The sequence below is a fragment of the Rhinolophus sinicus genome, linkage group LG07, assembly GCF_036562045.2.
Source record: "Rhinolophus sinicus isolate RSC01 linkage group LG07, ASM3656204v1, whole genome shotgun sequence".
NCBI lineage: Eukaryota > Metazoa > Chordata > Mammalia > Chiroptera > Rhinolophidae > Rhinolophus > Rhinolophus sinicus.
The window spans coordinates 22014076-22037760 of NC_133757.1; the positions used below are offsets into that span (position 1 = coordinate 22014076).

General features: G+C 45.5%; 2 protein-coding genes across 9 annotated transcripts in view; one reads left to right on the plus strand and one right to left on the minus strand.

The window, feature by feature from the left end:
* Nucleotides 1–276: 276 nt before the first annotated feature.
* Nucleotides 277–14917, minus strand: SFXN2 (sideroflexin 2). 8 transcript variants are annotated; one of them, XM_019725018.2, is made up of 13 exons: nt 14801–14885; nt 12884–13004; nt 9209–9393; nt 8857–9027; nt 7825–7923; nt 7017–7092; nt 6639–6724; nt 5355–5415; nt 4933–4999; nt 4248–4297; nt 3862–3911; nt 2303–2350; nt 277–1505 (listed from the first exon to the last, which is right to left on the minus strand). In XM_019725018.2, exons 3-13 carry the CDS (start codon nt 9367–9369, stop codon nt 1406–1408), a joined length of 969 nt encoding a protein of 322 aa, XP_019580577.2. In that variant the 5' UTR covers nt 9370–9393; nt 12884–13004; nt 14801–14885; the 3' UTR covers nt 277–1405. The 8 variants fall into 8 exon arrangements, with proteins under 8 accessions (XP_019580577.2, XP_019580576.2, XP_019580579.2 ...); XM_019725017.2 differs by lacking the exon at nt 14801–14885 and adding an exon at nt 14410–14580; XM_019725020.2 differs by lacking the exon at nt 12884–13004 and having other exon boundaries at nt 3882–3911; nt 14801–14917.
* A 169-nt stretch (nt 14918–15086) lies between these two features.
* ARL3 (ARF like GTPase 3) overlaps nt 15087–23685 on the plus strand; it is a 34546-nt gene continuing 25947 nt past the window's right edge. Inside the window, exons 1-2 of the mRNA XM_019725015.2 lie at nt 15087–15231; nt 21309–21452. Of these exons, the coding sequence (XP_019580574.1) occupies nt 15229–15231; nt 21309–21452 (147 nt within the window). The 5' untranslated portion in view covers nt 15087–15228. The remainder of the gene's footprint in view (nt 15232–21308; nt 21453–23685) is intronic.

The following is a 23685-nucleotide window of genomic DNA, read 5'->3' on the forward strand; positions in this document are numbered from 1 at the left end:
ATCCCCATATGAGCCACCGTGAGCTGCGCCCTCCACACCTAGATTGAAACAACTACTTGACCTGGAGCTGATGGGTCCTGGAAAAACACTTAAATAAATAAAAGTTTAAAAAAAAAAAAAGTTCTTATAAAAAACAAAAACAAAAACAATGGCCTCCGGGCTTCAGACAGGCAGGTTCCCCTTAGACTTGAGAAACATTCCTCCATGCCAAGACCAAAGTAAGACCAGAACTTGCTTTTCATCTGTGCATTATTAACTCAGCCTGCAGACAGTTCGTTGTGCTCTTTCAAGAAATTTATTCCATTCACAGTGATATCCTTTGAACAGTCAGTAAATTTCACTAGACAAAACTCATACAGACATGGACCCCCCACGTAAGCCACAACAGTCTCCCAGGGAGCTTGAGAAATCACTGACAGCAGCTGAGTTGGGAAGGGCAAGTGGCTATGCTTTATTGTGTGTCCTTTAAGGCTCTTTGGTCCTGGCTGATTTCCTCTTAGAGGCACCCAAATAAAACTTCCCTTTCCTAGTCAGTACACACCAGTCTTTCTTTGGTGTTTAACCCAATGAGCTGAGGAAGGGAGGCAGCCGGGAAATTATACCCATTAAAATGCGTGGTTAATGCTTACCTACATCCTTCTTAATCACAGTGGAATGATCTTTGAAACACAGAGAAGTAAAATCAGACATGATTTCAGAGCAGGAGGACAAAGTCAGTGTCAATAGACAGGGCCTAAAGCACCCTGAAACTCTGCTGCCTCACACCATGACCGTTTTTAGCACTAAGAACTGCAGGGTGCCTGATAAACTCAAGGTAAGCAGGACTCCCAGAGAACCTTTCTGACAGGGACAATGGGGAGGAAAATGGGAAGAGCAGAGATAAGCCCCAAGGTGACACAGACTAGCACCTCCCATTTCCTGAGTTGGCTGGAATTACCTGGTTAGAGGTTCCATAGCTTGAGGGAAGAGGACCAGGAAGAAAAGAGGAAAGAGGTGTGGGAGCTTCTCTTTGTCCCAGGGGCTCTTCCCCAATCCCGGCTGGAACCAGAATCTCAAAGGTTTCCTAATTTTTCCCATTGGTTTACTTGAGTGTCTCCCTCAGATCCCAGCAACTTCTCCCTGAGGGGGGCTCTGCTTCTGGTCTCCAGGGGATGGGAACTAAGGGGGGAGCAGATAGAAGACTTGGTCTTTCTCCCCTTGTTCGCTTTTATCCCCTGGAGCCCAATAAATTAAGTGCCTGGGTAGAAGCATGAGGCATCCTCGCACTGCTCCCCAGCCTCCCCCGCAAATCCACACTGGCCTTCAGGCCCTGTTGGCAAAGAAGAATGAGGGCACAGGTCTACACAGTGGCTAAGGAGGAGCGGATGAATATGGGTATAGACTGGCCCTTGCTGGGTTGGGGCATTTAGAGACCCTTATTGAAGTAGACGGAAAGCCCAAGTTCTCCGTACTTGGCCTGGACGGTGTCTTGGAGCTCTGGTTCCAGATAGGCAACTGGCAATTCACTGAGAAGAGAGAAGGGGGTTATGAGCATGCCGCCTGGGCAGCAGCACATTCCCCTTAGATAAAGTCCAACTCAAACGCCACCTCTAAGAAGCCCTTCCCGATTTTTCCATAATTAGTAATGGCCTCTGTACACCACAATATGTTGCTTTTACCTCTACTCAGGCCCGACTTCATTCTCCCTGTGCTAAACTTCCACCTTCTCCACAAGATAACTAGCACAGCGCTCGGAACACAGGAGATGTCTAGCAGATATTACTGAGCTAAGAGTACTAAGGAAGGGGAGACTGGTACCTGGTCGGTATGTACTCAAGCTCACCTGGTCTCCTGGAGCTAGTCCTTCCCCCCACCCCAGTCGGATGCTTCCCTTCCCTTTACCTTCACCCCTTCTCACTTTACCTCCCCTTCCATGACACACAAGGGAAGTGGAGAGGTCTGAGTCATCTACCCTCTGGCATAAGTATCTGGCCCCTTGTTCAATTCCAAAGACCAGATCCAGCCAGGGCAGGTGTATCTAATAACCGTACCAGCAGGGTCAGAAAGTCTCTTGCTGATTCCTCCACGTTCTCTCCAAGACAGCTCTTGCTCTACTGGGAGGGAGCAATTCATCCCTCTGCCCCTTAGAGATGTGTTTACCATTCACACGGGGTTAAGAGGCCCAGAGGTTAAGCCGATAGGCACTTGTCCTGGACAAATGCTGCCCTTCCTGCCCCCCCTCTCTCCTCCTGGACAGCAAGCAAGTCAGGGACAGCTGGGACCAGACATTTGGTAAAACAAAGTGAGGATGAACAGCTGATACCATTCCTGTGGGAAGAGCCCACATGCCACTGGCACCATGAAGATGAGGCTGGAAGAAAGGAGAAACCAAAGCATTAGGGGCACCTCCGCACAGGTCCTTCCATGCTCCATCCGAGACCCTCTAAGGAACGGGGGATGCCCATTCGCCTGGCCTGCCTTTCCAGCTGGCCCCATAGCGCCTCTCCCTCCAACCCCTCTCTGGTCTCTCAGTGCCAGCATACTCATTCTGGCGCAGGATAAAATCAGCCCCTCCACCCCCCACGCCTGCCCCCCATTCACCCGTCATTCAGGCAGATGAAGAAGACAGTGAAGTCACTAGGGAGTGCGCAGCCCTGAATACCACAGGCACCGCTGATGTGTGGGGAAAGCGGTGAGGGGTGGGAATCCTGAGGGCCTGCTGCTCGAGTCAGTGAGGGCCTGGGCTGCTAGAGAACAGTCCAGGGCAGGGCTTCTCCACCTTCACTGTGCACACAAGTAACCGCGGGGCTGGTAAAAACGCAATGACTCGCTGGATCTGGGGAAGGGCCGGAGAGTGTATGTCTAACAAGTTCTCAGATGATGTGGGTCCAGGACAACATCGTACAGGATTTGGGAGTCTAACGGACCTGGGTTCATATCCCAGCTTCGCAACATACTGGCTGAGCAATCTGGGGCGCGTCACCGTCACCTCTGAGCCAGCAGAAGGAGGACAAGAGTGCCTGCTTGGCAGGGTTCCTGTGAGGATTCGATGCGCCCACCTAAGTATGGCACCCAGCTCACTCAGTGGTAACCCAGTCAGCAGAAGCCAGGGCCAAGCTCAGCTCCGGCAATCGCCAGCTATGCACCCTGGGGCAAGTTTCTTCCTCTCTCTAAGCCTCAGTTTCTTTTTTTGTAAGACGATGATGACAGTATATATGCCTCCAGGGCTGAGGGAATTAAGTGAAATTATAGATGTGAAGCATCAGCACCGTGAGCACATTCAATCAGCGCGAGCTGTCGTCATTAGCCCTGTGGCCCTGCCAATGACGATTACTGGCAGGACGTGTCCATTCAGTGCAGGCACCAAGGCCACGGTGGGGGGTGTTTTTCTCCTGTGTGAGGCTGGGACTTGACAGTCCTAGGCTGTCTCATCGTTTTTCTCACTTCATTTATTTTATCTACCTATTTTTGAGATATCACTGCCACATAACAGTGTACAAGTTTAAGACACCGTGTTGATTTGATACACTTATATATTGCAATAACACCTCTATCGAGTCACATAACTATCATTTCTTTTTCGTGGTGGGACTGTCTCATCATTTTTGTCTCTTCTCCAGACTTAAGGTCAGAATGGAGACCCTGGGACAGGAGGGCACCCAAGCACTCTGCTTTCCACGTGGATGTATGCACAGAATCTAGCCTAGTGCCCTCCAAAAAGATGGGGCGAGAGCTCTCCAGATAGACCACAGGTGTTCTGAGCTCAAGTACTTTGGAGGTCAGGTAAAGGAGGACATGTTCTCCCACATGTGTGACACAAGAAGACAGATCTTGGGTGCCCCAGGCACCACAGAACCCAAACCAAGAAAACACATTACTCACAAGCACCCACACAGCATAACCTGCAATGGAGCATGCAGGATCTTGACTTTCTGCACAAAAACAAACAAAAAAACACCCACATGAGACTTATATACCTTACCGTGAACCTCACACCTGCCCTGTCACCAATTAGCCAGACAGACACCCACAAGCATGAAACTGCTGCCCCTGAAGGAGAGAAGGGGCTTTCCTTGCTTTCCACAGACAACACCAAGCAAACACCTGTGGTGTCTAACGTGGGCAGCCAGCAGGGACTGGGATGGGCCCTACTGGAGTGAGATGCAGGGTGGTTGCCAGAGGGAAGGACGAGAGCATCAGGAGCTCCCAGGCACAGGTGTGGTTGGGGGGCTCTGTGCAGGAGAGATGCACCAGGGAACCCCACTCACCTTCATGAAACGTAGTTTCTCCAGCCTTTCCATGATGACGGGCAGCAAGACTGAAAGAGACCAGGAAGAAGCGGAGGGGACCTATAAAACTCTCCCTAAGAACCCCTTTCCGAAGTCCAATCGGGGACTGATTACACTTCCTTCTCCAGAAGTTCCAGAAAATACTTTTCATTTGGGAGAAGAATGGAAGACTGTAGGCATGCCCACCCCCGATTTGTCCCCCGAGTCACAGCAGAAGGGTGCTTCCCAAACTTCTTAACCTGCTCCCCTGCAAGAACAGGACGTGTACTACAGGCCCAAAGCATCCTTCTCAAAACTACCTTTGAAGGCTCATGCAGATTTTGTGTCCTACTCTGTAATGGGCCCCTGCTGGAAGCACAACCAGGGCAGGGGATTTATTTTCGTGACCACTATCTCCCAGCAACCCACACTGTGTCCAGCACACTGAAGGTACTTAAGGAATATTTATTGAACGAAAAGAACTCTAGCCCCCAAATCTCTGATTAATTGTTGTTCCAGGAACTACAATGTGGTCCTCCCATGGCTTTCAGCACTCAAGCAAACCAGTTTGAGAAGCATGGCTGTAGAAGTTGGGATCCCACCTCCTACCCAAAAGCTGAGTATGGCTGAGGTCTCTATCATGTGTTCCAGGGGCCCCCAGGATGAGAAGGCTTCCCCAACTTACTCATGCCAGGGGCTGCCATGGTGATCCGAGAAATAACCACCTGGGTGATGCCTATGGCCGCAGCTCTCTGAGGGCAGAAAAGAGTAATCATCAGGAATAATCTTATCTGGTATCCATGGGCTGCATCAGGGTCATAGTCAAGTCTGAACTGATAAAGGGGAAGGGATGGAACTGCCAGAGACTGAGTGATCTCCCCTGACCCTCTCCCACCCAGCTAGACTTTTATGGCTTCAGGACCAGAAATGATAAAGAAAGGACATGAGAAATGTCCTAAACAGAGACACATAGAGAAAATCAAGGGGAATGAGAATGGAGTCAGGGAGATCCTATAATGGAGCCCAGGCCTCCTCTGACCACTGAGGAGAGGACAGGGCACGAGAGGGAATTCCCTCCTCCCACCCCAAAGGGAGGCCTCTGCTCACCCGGGAATGACCAATCTCATTGTGATTCCTGTCCTTCACGCAGATGCCCTGGATGAGTTCCCTAAACACAGACAGGAGTTGCTGGACTTGGGAAAGGGGTACTGGAAGCCTGCCAGTAATGTGACAGCAGGGAACCAAGGCCAGGGCACTCAAGCTGCAGGAAGCCACCTCCTGCAGCCCGGCCCTGTGAACGTCCTTCCGCACCCCAGGGAGTGGTATCTCAGAAGTGATCTAGGGCAGTGGCTAGACTGCCTCGTAAGTGTCTGCTCTTGAGCAAGTTCCCGAATCCTTCTAAAGACTCAGTTCTTCTCATCTGCAAAATGGGGGTAATCATGGCACCCATTTCACAGGACTCCAGAAGGATTAAACAAGATAATGCCTGCAAAGTGCTTAGTCCAGCGCCCGACACAGTGACAGAACCACAAACAGTAGCTACTCTGGCTACTATCCTCAGGCCAGTTCTTGACAGCACTCAACCCAAGACCAGGTAGGTGGCAGGGATTCATTCATTTGTTCAAAAGGAGGAACTGGGTAGGGGAGAGAAAGAGGAAAGGAGCCATGTTGATGCACAACTATTCTGGTAGTGTGTGCTCCTTCTGCAAGGGCGATAGCAACACATTTCCATTTACTAGTAGTCCCAAGAGAATGCGGCTCCTAGATATTGGGAGGATGATGAAGGTGCTGATGACAACAGCAGCACTATTAGCTAATGCTTATGTAGCATTTGTCATGTTCTAGGTACTATTTTGAGGGCTTTACACATATCACATCATTAAATTTTATAACGGAGGAACATCTGTGCTTTCTCTAATCAAGAAGTAAGAACTGTGAGACAACGGGTTTCTCCTTTTTCCTTTTCTGCTGAGAAGCTTAAAGCCAAGTGCCTGGAAAACATCTATCTACTCCTCTGGCTTCTTTCAAAGCTTCTTGGTTCTGTTCTATCTTTGGACACCTCGCTCTGCTACATTTCATCCTGTAAGCCATTCCCAGGGTTTTGGAAGTAGGCCGAGTTCACAACTTAAATACAGTTGCAGTAGAAAGGACTAGTCTAAAACCCCCCAGGTCTACCGTACCTCCTCCATGCCACACCATTCAAAAACTGACTACCACAACACTCATCACAGGTTAAACCTAAGTTACCCGCCACTCCCGTGGCCACCACTGTTGGAGCAGCCAATCCTTAGGGACCCTTCAGAGGCACAGCCTGGAAGCCCTCCTCACACCCCACCTCAGCCCCTGCAGACCTCGTGGTTTGTAGAGACAAAAAGGGACCCCTGTACTTACTGCTGTCGCATCATTGGGATGTTGACGCAGTTAGCAGCAGCCACTGCAGCAAAGGGCACCCAGCGGCCTACCAGGGGTGGAGCTCTCTGTTGGGGGAAGGGAACAATTGGAGTTATTCAGGCTCACTGCAAGATGGGAGTCGAGGGGCTTAAGGACCATGAGACAAGAAATCAGACCTTGCTACTGCCACAAATCCAGACACCCAACTCCCTCAAAGGACCAAGAAAGACCAACCTGGGGACAGCCCTGCTGTATTTCCCACTCCTTCGCTGGGCTCTGGCCATACCCAACTCACCCAGACTGGGGAAATGCCTAGTTTTTCCTAGGATTTTGCTGCCCCCTAGTGGCCACCGTGCCCATAGCAGCCCCAGACAGTACCTTTGTCAACATGTTCATGCCCACAGCAGTGGCCACCGCAGTGGTTGTGGCTGTGATGTAGGAAAGGGCCATTTGCCTAGTGGAGGAGAGAGATGCTTGGGAGTGGGGAGCCCTGCTGGCTGAGGGTAAGACCATGGCTTGAGTGAGAAAGCCTGGAAACAAGGCTTCATGCCCGAGAAGCTCATGGATCTGTCCCCAGTGTCATCTTGTGACCTCCCCCCAACTCCTGGGCCTCCTTTCAGTACTTTGAACGCACCACGCTTTTTCCTACTTCAGAAGCTCTGCACACTGCTGCTCTCTATCTGAGGGCTCGCTCTTCAGAACTCTGTCAGCTCTACAGAAAGGCCTTCCCTGAGCAGCCTATCTACACAGACACCTCTCCGCTGTTCTCTATCTTGTCACCTGTCTCTCCTTAATGGCGGCAATCACATTCTGAGATTATTGTGCTTGTTTTCCTAAAGACCTTAAACTCCACAAGAACAGGGACCACACGTCTTACTCAAATGTATCCACAGCACTTACAACTATGCCTGGCACATAATACACACTCAAGAACCATCTGTAGAATGACTGGAGAAGAAATATCTGTAGAATGAACAAAGTTTGAATTGGTCTAGGAAAAAGCTACTCTCCTAGTCAGCCTAAGAAAATACTTCCACACCCTAAACGGGAAGACTCGGTCACCCGCCCAGTGCAAGCTCCACCCAGGGAGGACTGGGAATTCCTTAGAAGGGCTGTTCCTTCAGAGGCAAAAGGACAGCCACCTGCTCCAGACCCACGGGGACAGCATGGGGTTCAGGTCTCCTACCTGCCGGATGTGGGGGAAGCCGCATTCCTGTTGGTGTAGTTGACTAAGGCATTGAAGGACTGGTTCACCCACTGCCAGAAGACAACCGCTGGCATCGTCCTACCAGTAAGGGAGACGCGGGGAGGAGAGGCGGATGGAAGGGAGGGCTTGGTGTACACCCGTCAAACCACGTTACCTGCTGTACCCTACACTGTTCCCATATGCTCTTTTACGCACCTGGGCCTTTGCATAGACTCGCCCCTCCGCCAGGAACACACACACACACACACACACACTGTTCCATACATGGTTAAATCCTGCTGTTGAGAGATTGTGTCCTCCTTGGACGCTTCCTGACCCTTCCCCTGCCCTTCATAAGACATAGTCATTCCGCATTCCCTGTTCCCACAACCCTGTATTTTCTCCTCAGTTTATGACTTAGCAAGCCGGGCTGTAACTGTTTACTTCTTGGTCTCCTCAACAAAACTGGGAACTCCTTGAGAGGAGGGACTAAAGTCTTTACATTCCCACGGCCTGGCTCAATAACTGGACAAATGAATACATGGGGCAGGGAGGGAGGAAGAGGGAAGAGAGGAAGGGGAAGGAGTCACACATCCAGCAGCTACAAACAAAGTGTATTCTCTCCCAACTGAGCTAAAGGGTCTTCCTAATATTTTACTGGGATATTACATGATAAAAATACGTTAAACTCATTGGTGAATAAGAGGGAACTAGGATTGCTTATGCGTTGACAGTTCTAGAGAGCTGCCTCAGTTACAATCCAGGTACCCATATTTCCCAGCGGTGTGAACTTGGACAAATTATATAACCTCTCTAGAGCCTGTTCTTTATCTATAAAATGGAGATGATAATAGTACCCCTCTGTAGGATTGTTGACAAGATTAAACGAGGTAATACATGCAAAGAATTTAGCACAGTGTCTGGTATCTGGTAAGGGATCAATAAAGATGGCTATTGTTACCATCGTAGTACAGCTCCCTGCCTAGCACATCCAGGCAGCTACCATCCCACTGCCTTGCTCACTGGTCCCACCTGTAGAACTGGAGCATGAAGCCCGTGATGATCATGCCACCAGGGACCTGAAAGGACATCCGTCCGATGACATTCATCTTCTCCCCGGTGTCAGGGTGGAAAGCCGAGTCATACAGCTTCTTGGCATACAGCAGTTGTTCCATGTGTGTGCCTGGGGGCACCATCCCCTTCCTGCCACCCGAGGACAACAGGCAGAGTTACCTCCCTGTCCCCCACCCCGAGTCATCCTGCTCTCATTTCTCCCCCCTTCCTGAGATCTCTGCCTATTCCCTCATCTTCATGTTCCACCTCCTCCCTAGGGGACCCATGAGTGTTGCCCCAACGCTTCCAGCCCCTTCCCCTAGTCATTTACCTGCTCTTCTCCACCATCACCTTGGCCCAGTCCAGCTCCCGCTCTGGTACCAGGATAGTGCGGGGGTCCGTAATATTGAAGAAGTGCTTCACCCGCCCCAGGAAAGTGCACTGGTCCCAACGGGGGGCATCGATGTTAAAGCCAGACAGGTCAGCCTCCATCTCGCTTACACCCAGAACTGCAAACTTCAGGAACACAGGAAAAATGAGTCCTCCAAATCAAAGCCTGCTCTGAACACCTCCCGCTGGGTAGACCTCCTGCTTTCACCAGTCAGGGGCATCGCCTAACTCAGTTTGGGAAGGCCCCAGTGAACGGTCACCAGACCGAGGAATCGGGGAGCAGCACGTGCTTCTGTGTGCCTACTGGTGGCCAGCCCTGTGCTTGATCATGCTGTGGGGGAGACGGAAAAGGGACAACACAGCGCCTGTCCTTGGGAGGTGAGTCTGACAAGGAAAAAGAGCCCACCAGTGGGAGAGTACACAATATGTGCCCCAACAACAATACAGGAGATGAGTGGAAGCAGAGGTGGGGGGTGGGGAAACACGGTAATCAAAGGGGACTTCCCAGAAGAGGTAGAATGTGAGCGAGGCCCCAAGAGGTAGAATAGATTTATCTGAAGGCAGTAGAAGGCATGGGATCACATTAAAGGTGGAAACAACCACAAATAAAGGTGGAAATGAACACGGCACAATGATGTTCAGCATTTGAGTGTCTGTGTGTGTGGTGCCTACTGGCGCTGTGACAGATCCCGGGCTGTGGCTGTGAGTGAGGCACTGCGTCCACCCTAAAGGAACTTCAGAATAGCTGGTAAACAGACGAGTAAATCTACATGGACAGCAGTGTGAACAATGCTGCTGCTGGACACTGGGAGCAGTGGAAAGCCAGAGAAGAGGCATCACAACTGAGATGACCACATCTCCCCGTTTGCTGGGCCTGTTGGCCTGGGGTGATTATTAATAGCACCCCCTTTCACACTCAAAAGTGTCCCAATTCGGATGATAAATTACATGGTCACCTTATCTAAAATCAATGAGGGATTCTGCACGTGCTTCGTGAGTACAAGAAATAAACATGTTTTGAAAGATGTGTAGAAGTCAGATAGTTGGAACAGCAGCATTCCAGGCAGAAAGAAGAGCCACTGCTGAAAGCACACAGTGCATGTGGGAGTGATAACAGTTCACACTTACTGAGCACCTACTCTATGCGAGTCATTTTGCTTAGTGCTTTGACAACACTTTCTGAATTCATCTTCACCATAACCCTGTAAGAGATAATCTTTAATTTAACCCCATTTCATGGATGAGAAAACTGAGGCACAGAGAGGTAACTTTACCAAGTCACACAAGCATTAGCCACTGACAGGGGCAGGATTTTAATTCAGCCTGATTTACTTCAGAACTCACATCTATAACTGGGTTCTGGAATCCATGACTTGAAAAACTAAGGCAGGTCTGACATGTATGCAGCTTGAACATTGTCACTCCTGTCCCTGCAATAAGCTGAACAAACTAAAACTCATCAACTCTTCTTAGACCCATCAGAGACCTGAGGTCAGGGTGAGAGTGAGTGATTTTTCATGCGTTGAGTTTCAAGTGCCACGGGACTTTCTTCAGTGCAATAGGCTGCCACCTGTCTCAGGTCGTTTGCAAATGCCATTGCCCGCCCAGAATGCTACTCCTTCCCCACTTCACTAAATTACACCCACTCATCCTTTTTTGTTTTTTAAGGAATAATTTTCAGATTTAACTTACATTTTCTACTACTAGGTCATTTGTCTTTTTTCTTGAAAATATCACCTTAACTGAGGATTTTCTATTACATAGACAATGACAAGTTCGCAGGCACAGCTTGAGCACCACAGAGCCCATGGGAAATCTCTGGGCTCTGCAGTCCAGGGACAGGCTGGCTTGGCCTCCTGCAGGCTGGTTCAAAGACCAAAGGCATTTCACCCAGCCAGTCTTAACTGATCCGGGAGTGGGAGAGGGGAAAGTGTTCACCTTCCCTGACTCCAAATGTACCTCAAAGGAGTCGGCCCGATCACATACTGCCTTGGCTTACAGAGCCCCACGCTTGCAGTCCCGGGAAACCCGGCAGAGCAAAATACTATGTCTCCCCCCTCAACACACACACACACACACACACACACACACACACACACACAGACACACACACACACACTCACTTCTCAGACATCTCTCTTCATCCTTGACCCAACAATTGGAAAGTCCTGCCTGTCACAAGGGAAGCTCTTCTACCATGAAGGGGTAATCATTTGCTAAATTATGCAAGAACCCTTGCCTTCATTACCAAGGTCAGAATAGGAACTGCCTAGTCCCTGTCTTATGTAAAAGGCCAAAAAAAAAAAAAATTTTGTATGTCTGGTACATCTCCCCCCGCACCGCTGCCTGGCAATGGGCACAAGTCCACGGCTCCTTCGGGGCAAATTCAGCCCTTCTGTTCCACATGTCCACTGCATCCTGTCCTCCTTGGAAGCAGGTTGGGCTTTTGTAATTGTCACTTCCTTGTTATTTCCAGTTACTTGTGTAAAGTATGCCTTACCTGACAGGCTGTAAGGTTCATGCTGTATTTTCCATCTGTCCTCTAAAGACACTTACTGCCCTACTTGAAATGCATTCCAACTTATCCTTGTGTTCAAATGGCATCAAGAATGTCACCTCTTTTAAATCAAACTCAGAACCTGCCTTGGTTACAGAAGTAAGAGCAGGCCTTCTTTCACAGAGCTGCAGGTTATCTGCTTCTCCTATACCGCATCCTATCTGGTCTCTACATTTTCTTCCAATTACTCTCCTTCTTCCCACATGAGCCTCATGTAGTACTCCCTAAAAAAGTCACTATCATGTCCAGGGTGGCCCCACTAATGAAGGAATATGGTTCCACGACTGAGAACAAGCGGGGAGGTAGAGATCAAAGAGTGATTGACTGATAACTCCCTTTTCTTCTAAGATTAGAGAATGTCGCAGCTCAATGACATTAGGGATCAAAGATCTCAGTTCATAGAAGAGGAAACTAATGCCTAGATCCCATTGATTGAGCCAGCATGGTGAGTATTGGTGGCACACACAGCCCTGTACTAACAACAAACAGATCCAGTCCTGTTTATCCATCCAAAGATCTGACAATAACTAGGGCCTCACTTTCCCAAGGTCACAAGGCTTAGGGTCATCGAGATAGGTCCGCTATCTACCACAGGTTACTTGTCAAGAGAGAAAGAGAGAAGGAGGAGGAGGAGGAGGAGAAAGGGAGAAGGGGAGGGAAAAAAATAAAATAACCTACCACATCTCCCGAAGTAATGCATCCCTTCAGAGAGACCTGATTTTCTCTGGCAAACAGTATCAGAGCCAGAGAACAGACTTCCAAATCCCCTCTGGAGTAACCTCTTGCAAGGGAGGGGAAGTACCCAAAATGTCCCTGTCTGTATCCCCAGGTAAGGAAAAAAACAAAACATTATTGCTGGTACTCACATCTGGGGAAGATCAAAGCCATCAAAGACTCAGGTCAGACACAAAGACCACTGAGATGGGGAAGGTTAGAGTCAAGGCTGCTTAGGGCAAGTTGGAGAATGAGACTAATAATTAAACAAGCAGGTCTAGGTATGTGCTTATGTACACTCATGTGACCCCAAGGCAACAACTTAGAAAGGGAAGTCTGCCTTGCCTTTTTCACGAAAGAACCAACAGGCTAGAGATGGGTGGATTGTTGGAGTGATGCTCTGAATCAACCATTCATCTTGCATCTCCTTAGTCAAGGTTCTTAACGGAGTTCTCTCTCCAAGGATCTACAGCAGGCACACAGGTAGCAGATGTTTAAAAAATGCTTTAGTTGAATGCATAAATAGCTAAGGACCATTCAGAGAAAAATATGCATTCATTCAATTATCTTAACTAGACTGGAAAGCCTGCTGGTAGGAAGAGGGGCAAAGCCAAAAAACCTAGATGAAACTATTAATGCAGTCATGTGTCGATTAATGACAGGGATATGTTCTGAGAGATGCATCATTAGGCGATGTCATCATTGTGACATCATCATAGACAGCACTTACACGTATACAAACCTAGAGGGTATAGCCTGCCACACACCTAGGCTATATGGCATAGCCTATGCTCCTAGGCGACATGTAACATCCTATACAGCATGTTACAGTACAAAACAACATGAGGTTACACTAAGCACAAGAGAACATGATGCAATCATGGTAAACACGCGATGTATGATGAGGCTACTGCTGGTGTAACTTGGTATACTGTTTTACAGCAAACTTTTTTTGTAAGTAGAAAGAGTATACTCTAAAATAACAATAAAAAGCATTGCATAGCAAATACAGAAACCAGTAACATAGGGGTTTATTATTATCAAGTATTATGTACTGTGCATAACTATATGTGCTATACTTTTACAGGACTGGCAGCACAGTGGGTTTGTTTATCCCGGGGTCACCACAACATGTGAGTAATGCATTGTGCTATGACATTAGGACAGCTACATCACTAGGCGATAGGAATTTTTTAGCATCATTATAATCTCATGGACCACCAACATATATGCAGTCCATCGTTGACCCAACACTACGTTATGTGGTGCATGACTGTTAACAGCTAAACCCTATATAGCACTTCCTATGTACCGGGTAATGTTCTATGAACTTGACATAATAATTCATATAATCCTCATAAGAACCCAGTGAGATAGGTAAGACTCATATACACATGTGCAAAGTTCCAGGTGTACCATGTACACCCACATTGTATCAGCGCTTAAAAAAGTTTTGGGTTTCCATTGCAAATACAGACCACTCTGTTCCTCTTACCTGAACGTTACAACAGTGTTTAAAAGCACTTCCTCAAGAATCAGACAGAACTGGATCCAAGTCCCCACTCTATATTACTTAAAACAACCAATTTCCAGGGTTGTGAGAATGAAATGGAATCTTGTACGAAAAGCATTTCACTAGAAAGGATGGTAGTTTCCACGAGGCTAGATTTTCTCCGTTCTTGTGTTTCCAGAGTCTAGAATACGACCTGGGTCCTAAGCCATACTCTTCCTGTATTCTGCATGGGGAAGCAGTGGGAGGTAACACCTCCCAACTCACCCCGGATCCCTCTCGCTCTTACTTGCCTGGAAGTGTAGGCCCATTTTTTGCCTCCTTCAGGACTGCAGAAGGCGAACCTCTCGGTCAAACGTACCTTAGCAAAACCCGGCCATTCCAAAATGCCATTCACCCGCGTTGTCAGCTCACTAAGAACTCAAGGCCAGTCCCCTGGCAGCTTCTTGCGCTACCACAGGCAGCCTCCCACCACTGGGACTCCTCCATCCCGCACTAACACAGGTGTGTGGAGATGGGTGCGCAACCCTTAACGCACCATCCCTCCGAAAGACAGACGAAGGCGCTGGGGCCTAAGGGAGAGGTCCATGGGCAGTCCCAGGCCACTCCTCTCGCCACGTGGCTTCGGCAAGAAGAAGCCCAGCCCGCGCTGCAGCCCCGCCTGGGCAGTCAGGATGGAAATACAAGCTCCCTCCCAGGACGTAAGGACTGGAGTTAGATGTGGCTGGCGGCCTCTTCCCAAGACCACTTACCTCGTCCGGGGAGAAATGTACTGAAACAAATGTCACCAGAGGAAGCCCGCGTTGGAAGCCTGGCCTGGGTACCGCGGAACTCCGCCCAGGAACCTCCCCTCGCCCCGCCCCCACACCCTCCTGACCAATCACAGGCCTGGTAGCTTCCACCGGCCACGTGGGTGAATTGTCACCATTCCCGGGTCTCTACAAGCCCGCAGCCACCTCCTGCTTCTCAAGCAGCCCGCCTGCGCAATGGGCGGGCACCTTGGCGCGCTTGCGCACTTGAGGGAAAGCGGAGCTGGACCCCGCCCCGTCCTGCTGCTTTGATCCTCCGCTGTGCGTGCAAGAGACGTTGGGGGCGGTGCCGCAGGAGTTGCCCCTGGTAACGGGGGAGGCAAGAGGAGGAGGAGGAGAAGGAGGAGGAGGAGGTGGGACTCGGCGGGAGGATGGTGAGTGTAGGGGCTTGGGCCCCTCCGGAGCTGGTCGGTCACCCCCCTCCCGTCCCCAGGCCCAGGGCGGGGCACTGCGCTTAAAGCCAAGGAGGGAATAGGACGGCGCTCAGCCTGCTGTCTGGGTCCAGGATTGGTTTCGGGGGACGGCAGGGAGCCCGGAAGGTGTGGGCCCTGGAGGGAGACCTGGGCCTGGGGAGGAAGGTGGGCTTGCAACGGATCCCTAGACAGGGGAAAGGGCTGGAAGGGTGCGTGGCTGTCCCCATTCGGAGTCGGGGCTCCATCATTACTCGGGGAGCTGGGATGCGGGCGGATCCGAGGGGCTGCGAAGAGCAGCTTCCGCACACAAGCTTATATCTTCCAAGGGAACCCGCCTCCCTACGCCGCAGAAAAGTGGGGTCCTCCGCCAGGGGCGGGCCAGAAGCGGGAAGCGAGGCCAGCGCTACTGCGTTTGCGGTCGCCCTGACGGTACCACGGGAGATGGTAGCCTAGCGCTCCCCTTCCTCGTTGTGCGGGTCTCTGGGGGGAGGGGTGTAAATCCCTGGACACATAAAACGTGCGCCTCTTGAAAGAGATGCGTGGTAGATTTTACGCCGCCTCGGTGTCTGCGTGGCGGGTGTGCTTCTGCAGTCCGGAATTATTTATTTGCTGAGGGTTCTGCAAGGGCTGATGGATGGTGATGACCAATCTTCCGTTCAAATATCCATGTTGATGGAAGCAGATTTGCTGCCCGGTCCCTAATATTTCCTTCAGAACCTGTTGCAGCCTTCTTTTGCATATGACTACACCAGAACCATTCTAAGCTTAAGGTCTCCAAACTAAAAAGGAATTGGGAAATTGAAACTGGAGAGTGGCCATCAATTTCAGGCAAGCCTTTTCCCTGTCAGACCTAATGAAAGCTTTCCCAAACTCTAAATTATGATGTGTGGCAGGTTTGTTCTTTGTTGATTTCTGTGAAGTTAGTTGGAGGGTGTTAAAACGGAATTGAGTATTACTGGAATCTATCAGTAAACTTATAGTTGCCGCTAAAAAAAACGGAATTGAGTTTTAGAGCAAGAGAAGAAAAATTGATTTTGAGGCATTTAGAGCAGGTTTGTTGGCTTACCAACTGTAAAGAGCAAGCACTCCACCTTAGTTACTTCCCTACCCTACCCCCAGTTCCTTTTTGACTTTTAGAAATGCTGAACCACTTCTAATGATTTATGAAATAAGAAAAAGCTAGATGTCCACAAGGAAAAAATATGTGTACCTTTGGTCAGATTATCCAATGAGTAAATTTTGATAGGACAAAAAAAGGATTGTTAAAGAAGTAGAATTATTTGATCCGAAGTTGCCAATCACGTTTCACTCTTACTACATTGCAGTTTTATTAACCTCAGGCTAAACAAGTTTTTACATGTTTTCTTTTTATTAATCGTGTATACATGAGCTGTCTGTCCATTTAAAGGCTGTTTTTCTCCACAAAAATGAGTATAAATATAAATATTTACTCAGAAAAATAGCTACAATTGAAATGAAAAAGGCATGCCAAACCAACAGAGAATTAGATGTCATCATAAATGAGAAATGCATGAGAATAACCTAACTTTTCCCAGTTTGTTTATCAATTAAGTGGACTGTACGAGTATAATTTCATGATTGTTTAATTTATAATTACAGGCCACAATAAATTAACCACTGCTTATGTTTCCAGGTGCAAATTGACACTGTATACAACAAATTGACAATGTACACAACACTTGTATACAACTGTTATGTTAAGTGATCAAGACAGATTTTGTTTTTCTTTTTCTTTTTTTCTAAAATGAACAATAAGAAATTAGGACAAATTATTCTGGATTCTTTATCTGGTTTCCAAAATACATTTTTTTCTCTATCTTCAAAAGTGTGAGCTATTCTTAGAATGGAAAGTAGAACATGGAATTTAAATGGCCAGTGGTATGATTAAGTGTGTTACATCTGGTATCCCATAAGCCCCCCTGAGAACTGTACAACTGAAGAGTAAGTCCCAGGTTTTTGTTGGGGGGGGGGGGTGTTGTGTGTTTTTTTAAGCCCTCAGCTGTGACATAATTTTATTATTTTTTTTTTAGTTCGTAATACTGCAACAAAACCCATTGGTTTCTCTGAACATTTAGCATCAGCAGTTTTACCTCTGCCTTATAATACCAAGTCGTTGGTGAAATACTAAGATGACAATAATTTCAGTACATAACTAATCATTGTTATTTAATATATCACTCCTTCATTCAGGAATTACTTATGGAGTACTTTCTACATATATGAACCTAGTGGTAGTTATCAAGCATGTTCAACATTTGAATATTGTTCCCAAGGTGATGCTTTCTGATCAGAAAATGTTCAGTGAAAAGTAAAAAAACAAAAAACACACAACTACTGTCTTGAGTGCCAACTATGTGTCCTGCTTTACATATTTAATTTTCATAGCGTTTTTCTTAAGATATAAGTATTGTTCCCATTTTTCTATAACTAACTATGCCTGGTGTTACGCATATAGGGAAATCGACTGCAAGTCTATGAAACTCTAAAGCCTGCAATGTTTTTTTCATTAGGACTCTAGTGAAGTGGGAACCCATGCTTTCTGAAGAGATGCCCGTATTTTGTTCCTCAGGAAACATTGTATTTATTTAGTATAGAGATGAGGAGAAAGAAGACAGTTTGGGTGATGTTCCCTGTATCAAAACTAGAGGCGTTCCTGAAAATTAATAACGTCTCACTGGGCAGCACCAATTTTTTGTTAGTTTAAAGAGGTATAAATAAATTGAAGTCGGTTCCATTTAAACTAGTTATACAGAGTGCATGTACTTGACAGTTGGTTTACTAATTTTGATGTTTAAATTTTAGCTGCTTCTCATAGCCACATGTAGTTTTTCCGTATGCGAACACATCCTCTTTTCCCCCGTACCGTACCAGTTTCTTTGAAAGACCTAGTTTGTGTCATTTTAAGTCGGTGCACCATACTTCTGCCAGTAGTTGAATTGAAGCTGATTTTGAGGCAGATAAAATGTCTAGAGTAAATAGCACATCTATTCACGATTTGCCTGTAGAAAAGTTTGTTTAAATGTTTTGTAGCTGAGCCAGACCACTTCTGTCCACCAGGGTGCAGATAACTTGTATACACACATGCTGATGACACACAATCTACAGTTAACTAAAGTTCTTGTTTCTTAAATTGATTTTTAATGCCACAAGGAGTACAGATCATACATTGAGGTCATATCTGTTTTGCTCACTGTTATATTTGGGGCACATTATGGGTATTTAATGATGGATGGATGGATGGATGAATATTGTGACCAGAAATATACTTTAAAAATCGATTCCCTTGTATTTATACTGCAAAACTTAGCTCCATAATAAAATTAACTTCTAATGTCTGCCTTCTTTCATTTGACATTTAAAATGTAGGATGAATATATATATATATATATATATATATATATATATATATATATAATATATATATATGAATAGAAGCATAGAATAGACTTATTTTGCTGTCTTTCCTCCAGCCTCTTAAATCAGCTTACTTTGTACCTTTTAGGCTGAACCCTGATGTCTATAAATATTCTCTTCCCTATTTAGCAAACCCTGATAATCCTGTGATCCTCTGTCTTCAGTAGTTGGGTTAATATGATGCTGTATTGTATTTGCATTTGTCTCGCCTAGACTATGCTTGAGACGCTATTCATCATTTTTTTGGAAGAAAATATTAGCTGAACTTTCCATTTCTCTGTAACTTCACTTACAGGTGAAGCAGGTGATGTCATTGTTTCCCAACAAGGAAAATTACTCATTAGAAATGTAGAAGTTTTGATTTTTATACCATTCGGTTAATAAAGTTTGGCTATAGTTAAAATGGTTTCTTTCTTATCTGTGCTTTGCTTCTCTCCTTTTAAAATGAATAAAAATTACGTTTTTCTTTTAATTCTTTAATTTCAAATATGAGTATGTAAAAAAGTCTCAGCTTGCAGAATGCAGTATTTTTATTTACTGATTTTTCAAAAGAAGAGACATATGAGGAAAAACCTAAAACATTCATTTGAACCTTGAAAATGTTATAGAAAACAGACCTTCCTTCACAATTTCTATGCTAATAGATAATGCATGAGAAGAGCTGTACTTCTACTGTCGTTTAATATACTAATATGATAAATTCTAGTTGTTTTAGAGTTTTATTAGAAAGGTAATGAGGACATCAGGAACTCAGGAGTAGGACAATGTGTTTTCCGTGTTCTTAGCCTTTTTTTATCACCTGTCCCCGGAGGATCGCAGAATTCTAATTTTAACTGTTCTGAAAGGTGGTATTATAAATGAGTGATTGCAATGTAGCCAGCAGAAGCCAGGGAGACTTCTCATAAATATAGTTTTAAAAAGGAACGGTGTCAAAGTATTCAAGGCCAGATAAGATGAAAACGAAAGAAATGTGCCTTTAAAAAGACCTGCCTGTCTTCATCCTTTTTGTTTGTTTCAGATCTATTCAGCCTCTCTTCCCCAAATCTTTTGGTATAGAATTTGTCTTTCTGTCTTAAACCAAACGTTCCCTTTTATTGCTGGAAAAATGTGAGGCATATAGAAGTTAATGTCCTTAACAAGTCAGTACAAATCCAGTACTAGGAGTGGTAATCAAAGAGTCTCTAAGGAGAAAGGAGTTCTTAATAATTAGGCATATTTGCATTCATTGTCCAAAGACTCAGTTGTTGAGAATTGTTTCACAGAATTATTATTTGATTTTAGTGAACAGACTGGTGTGAATTATTACCTGGTGCGATGCAGATAAAAAAAATACAACAATTTTATATAGCTCTAAGACTCAGTTTGAAGGAATTTCTGCTTGGGCTAGGAGATTTGATTATATGTCCTTTAAACTCTGGGACTCTGAGTCTTGTTGTAACCATGCCTCATTGGAACAAGAGTGTCAGCTGCAGGACTGAACAAGTCTTATAAGACTTTTTCAGTTCCTAGGTAAAAAGCAACATGGTTTACTTCCATCCATAAAAAACAGTAATTGTAAAACCAAGAAACAGAAATATTAGGTTACTAGTCAAAAATACCGTGGTTAAATTTTGATGTTTTTTGCTTCATGAGTAACTTTTACAATTCCCTAACTTCTCTTGTTGTATCAGATTCTTCATCTGAAAAACTGATAATCCATATTGTACATTGTTCTGTTAGGGTCTTGTGAGAGTTAGATGATGGTAGAGTATTTTGAATGATGAAGTCTTAAACATGAACTGAAATAAAGTCTTAAACAGAGAGCTCAGATACAATTTTATACAACTTTTGTATCTATTTGCATAGCACCTTTAAATCTTGCGTTAACTTAGGTGGTTAATTCTACTTAATTCAACAACTATTATCTACCGTGTTTCCGTGAAAATAAGACCTAGCCGGATCATCAGCTCTAATGCATCTTTTGGAGCAAAAATTAATATAAGACCCGATCTTATTTTAATATACAAGACCGGGTATAATATAATATAATACCGAGTCTTAGATAATATAATACCCAGTCTTATATAATATATAACCCGGGTCTTATATTACTTTTTGCTCCAAAAGATGCGTTAGAGCTGATGGTCCAGCTAGGTCTTATTTTCGGGGGGAAACGGTAGTATCAATCTAATAAGTGCCAGGCATGTGAGAATCAGAAGATGTAATTCTTACCCATAGGAAACTTCACTCTAGTAAAGGAGAAAAATACAAAAGTCGGTTACCTATAGTCTGATATGATGAGTGCTATACGCGGAGTTTGTATAAAGGGCTTTAGGAACCCAAGTTGGGTAGTAGTTTATACTTCCAGGAGATTTGGGGTGACTGCTAAGCTGGATTGATAGGAGGAATAAGCCATGCTATTTATTAAGTTGCTGAATTTACTAACCTACTTCTACCAAAACTCAGAAAGGGGAAGCAAATGGAATAAATGACATTAGAGTGGAAATAATAATAATTAAGCTCTCCACAACCAAGAACTTTTTTCAAAGAGAAGATGTTCTGATGTTCAGTAATATCAAAGTCAGTACCCCAAAAGTAATCTCTCTTCTTCATGGTTGTTCAAGGGCTTACTCTCAATTTTGCGCAAATTGAAAAGTGCACCAGACCAGGAGGTGAGACTCCTTCTCCTGGGCTTGGATAATGCTGGTAAGACTACTCTTCTGAAGCAACTTGCATCTGAAGACATCAGCCACATCACACCTACACAGGTGAGGACTGTCTTGGTCCCAAATGCTTGTGGGACACATGGAAGATGATAATAGCAAAAGACAAAATGGGAAATATAGTTTTATCCACTTCTAAGGTTTGTTATTGAGAAAAGTCTATATAGTTTAAAAATAACCTAAGATTTCAAAAATCTATGAGAGATTCCATTCATATGAGATATTTAGTCAAATTCATAGAAAGTAGAATAATGGTTACCAAAGGCTGGGGAGAGGGGGGAATGGGGACTTATTGTTTAATGGGCACAAAGAGTCAGCGTTACAAGATGAAAAAGTTCTAAGGGTGAATGGAGGTGATGGTTGCACAACAGTGCAAATGTACTTAATGCCACCAAACTGTACATTTAAAAATGGTTAAAATTGTAAATTTAATTTTGTGTATATTTTATATTTTTTAAAATAATTCAAATATATATATGTCAAGACATAATCAATTCCCTCCAATCTAAGTGATTACTTTTTAAAAATAGCTTTATCTTCTCTAGTTATGAAATAAATACATGTAGGGGGTGGCCGGTTAGCTCAGTTGGTTAGAGCATGGTGCTAATAACACCAAGGTTGCCAGTTCAATTCCCACATGGGCCACTGTGCGCTGTGCCCTCCTTAAAAAAAAAAAAAAAATTTAATAATGTGTAGAAAATACAGAGAAAGTATAAAGGAGAAAACCAGAGTACTATGAGAAAAGCCACTGTTAATATTTTAGTGTGTGTTTTTCAGACTTAATAAATACAAATATATATGAATTTTTAAAATAAAAATAAATTTAAAAATTACATATATATATATATATATATATATATATATATATATTTATTTATTTATTTATTTTTAATTGGGGAAAGGAACAGGACTTTATTGGGGAACAGTGTGTACTTCCAGGCCTTTTATCCAAAAAAGTTGTTGTCGTTTCAATCTTAGTTGTGGAGGGTGCCATTCAGCTTCAACTTGTCCTTTCAGTCTTAGTTGTGGAGGGCGCAGCTCAGCTTCAGGTCCAGTTGCCGGTTGCTAGTTGCAGGGGGCACAGCCCACCATCCCTTGCGGGAGTCGAACCTGCAACCTTATGCATTCCAACCGAGCCATCCGGAACTGAGCCATCCGGGGGAGCTCAGCGGCAGCTCAGCTCAAGGTGCCATGTTTGATTTTTAGTTGCAGGGGGCGCTGCCCACCATCCCTTGTGGGACTCGAGGAATTGAACTGGCAACCTTGTGGTTGAGAGCCTGTGCTCCAAACAACTGAGCCATCCGGGAGCTCAGTGGCAGCTCAGCTCAAGGTGCCGTGTTCAACCTTAGTTGCAGGGGGTGCTCCCCACCATCCCTTGCGGACTCGAGGAGTTGAACTGGCAGCCTTGTGGTTGAAAGCCCACTGGCCCATGTGGGAATCTAACTGGCAGCCTTCGGAGTTAGGAGCATGGAGCTGTAACCACCTGAGCCACCAGGCCGGCCCCACCTATATTTTTTAATCCAACCTCATCAACCCTCCTCTTTTCTAAGGCTAAGCAAGCAAAACACAAAAGATAAGGCAATGGTGGTGCTCACCGTGTAGAAGTTGAAAGACAAGTCCAGGTGGGAAGAACTCTAGTCAGCTTCTTTAGACCTCCTTTCCTGTAGGAAATCCTGAGAAAGCTTGACCTCTGACCAAGCCTTTGGGTTTCCTAACTAGGGACAGCCCTGTTGGTCTTAGTCACTTTAACGTGTCTGAGCATTAGTAGTTTCAGCAAAACCAGGGTTATTTGGCATTTTCTATCACCATACCACGGCAAGAGCTTGGTATCAGGTTTGAATGGCTGTGCTAGTACGTATATATATATACATCACGACCTAGGAGTCTTACTGATTCAAAACTCTGCAAAAAAGTCTTTTCAGCTGCAATGAAATGAGCAGTTCTACAGCTTCTTAACAAATTGAATGTATAGCCTAGTGAGGAGCAAATTACAGTCGCCTAGCCTAGGAGGGCTGGAAACACATATTAGTGTGTCGGAATTTCTGCCGGAAAAAGGAAAGCTAGTTGGTTTTGTGGGGGGTTTTTTGGGGAGAGTGGGGGATGAATGATAGGCTGTGCCTGTCAAGATCACCAGTAAAATAGAACTTCTACACTGTGAGCATGGAAATGAACTCAGTTATGGGCCCAAAGTTCCAGTTCTAACTTTCAGGCTTTGTTTGATGTGTTATAGATGACTCCTATTATGTTACGTCAAGTTTTCACAGTCTTTAAAAATAAA

What these genes read in the sequence shown, in the direction of transcription:
- SFXN2 (XM_019725018.2), bottom strand. Translation starts at nt 9,369, where the DNA reads ATGGAGGCTGACCTGTCTGGCTTTAACATCGATGCCCCCCGTTGGGAC. An exon ending in TTCATGCTCCAGTTCTACAG is followed by an intron (nt 7,924 to 8,856) that starts GTGGGACCAGTG and finishes CCTTACTGGTAG; the next exon opens with GACGATGCCAGCGGTTGTCT. An exon ending in AGAAACTACGTTTCATGAAG is followed by an intron (nt 3,912 to 4,247) that starts GTGAGTGGGGTT and finishes GTTTTTGTGCAG; the next exon opens with AAAGTCAAGATCCTGCATGC.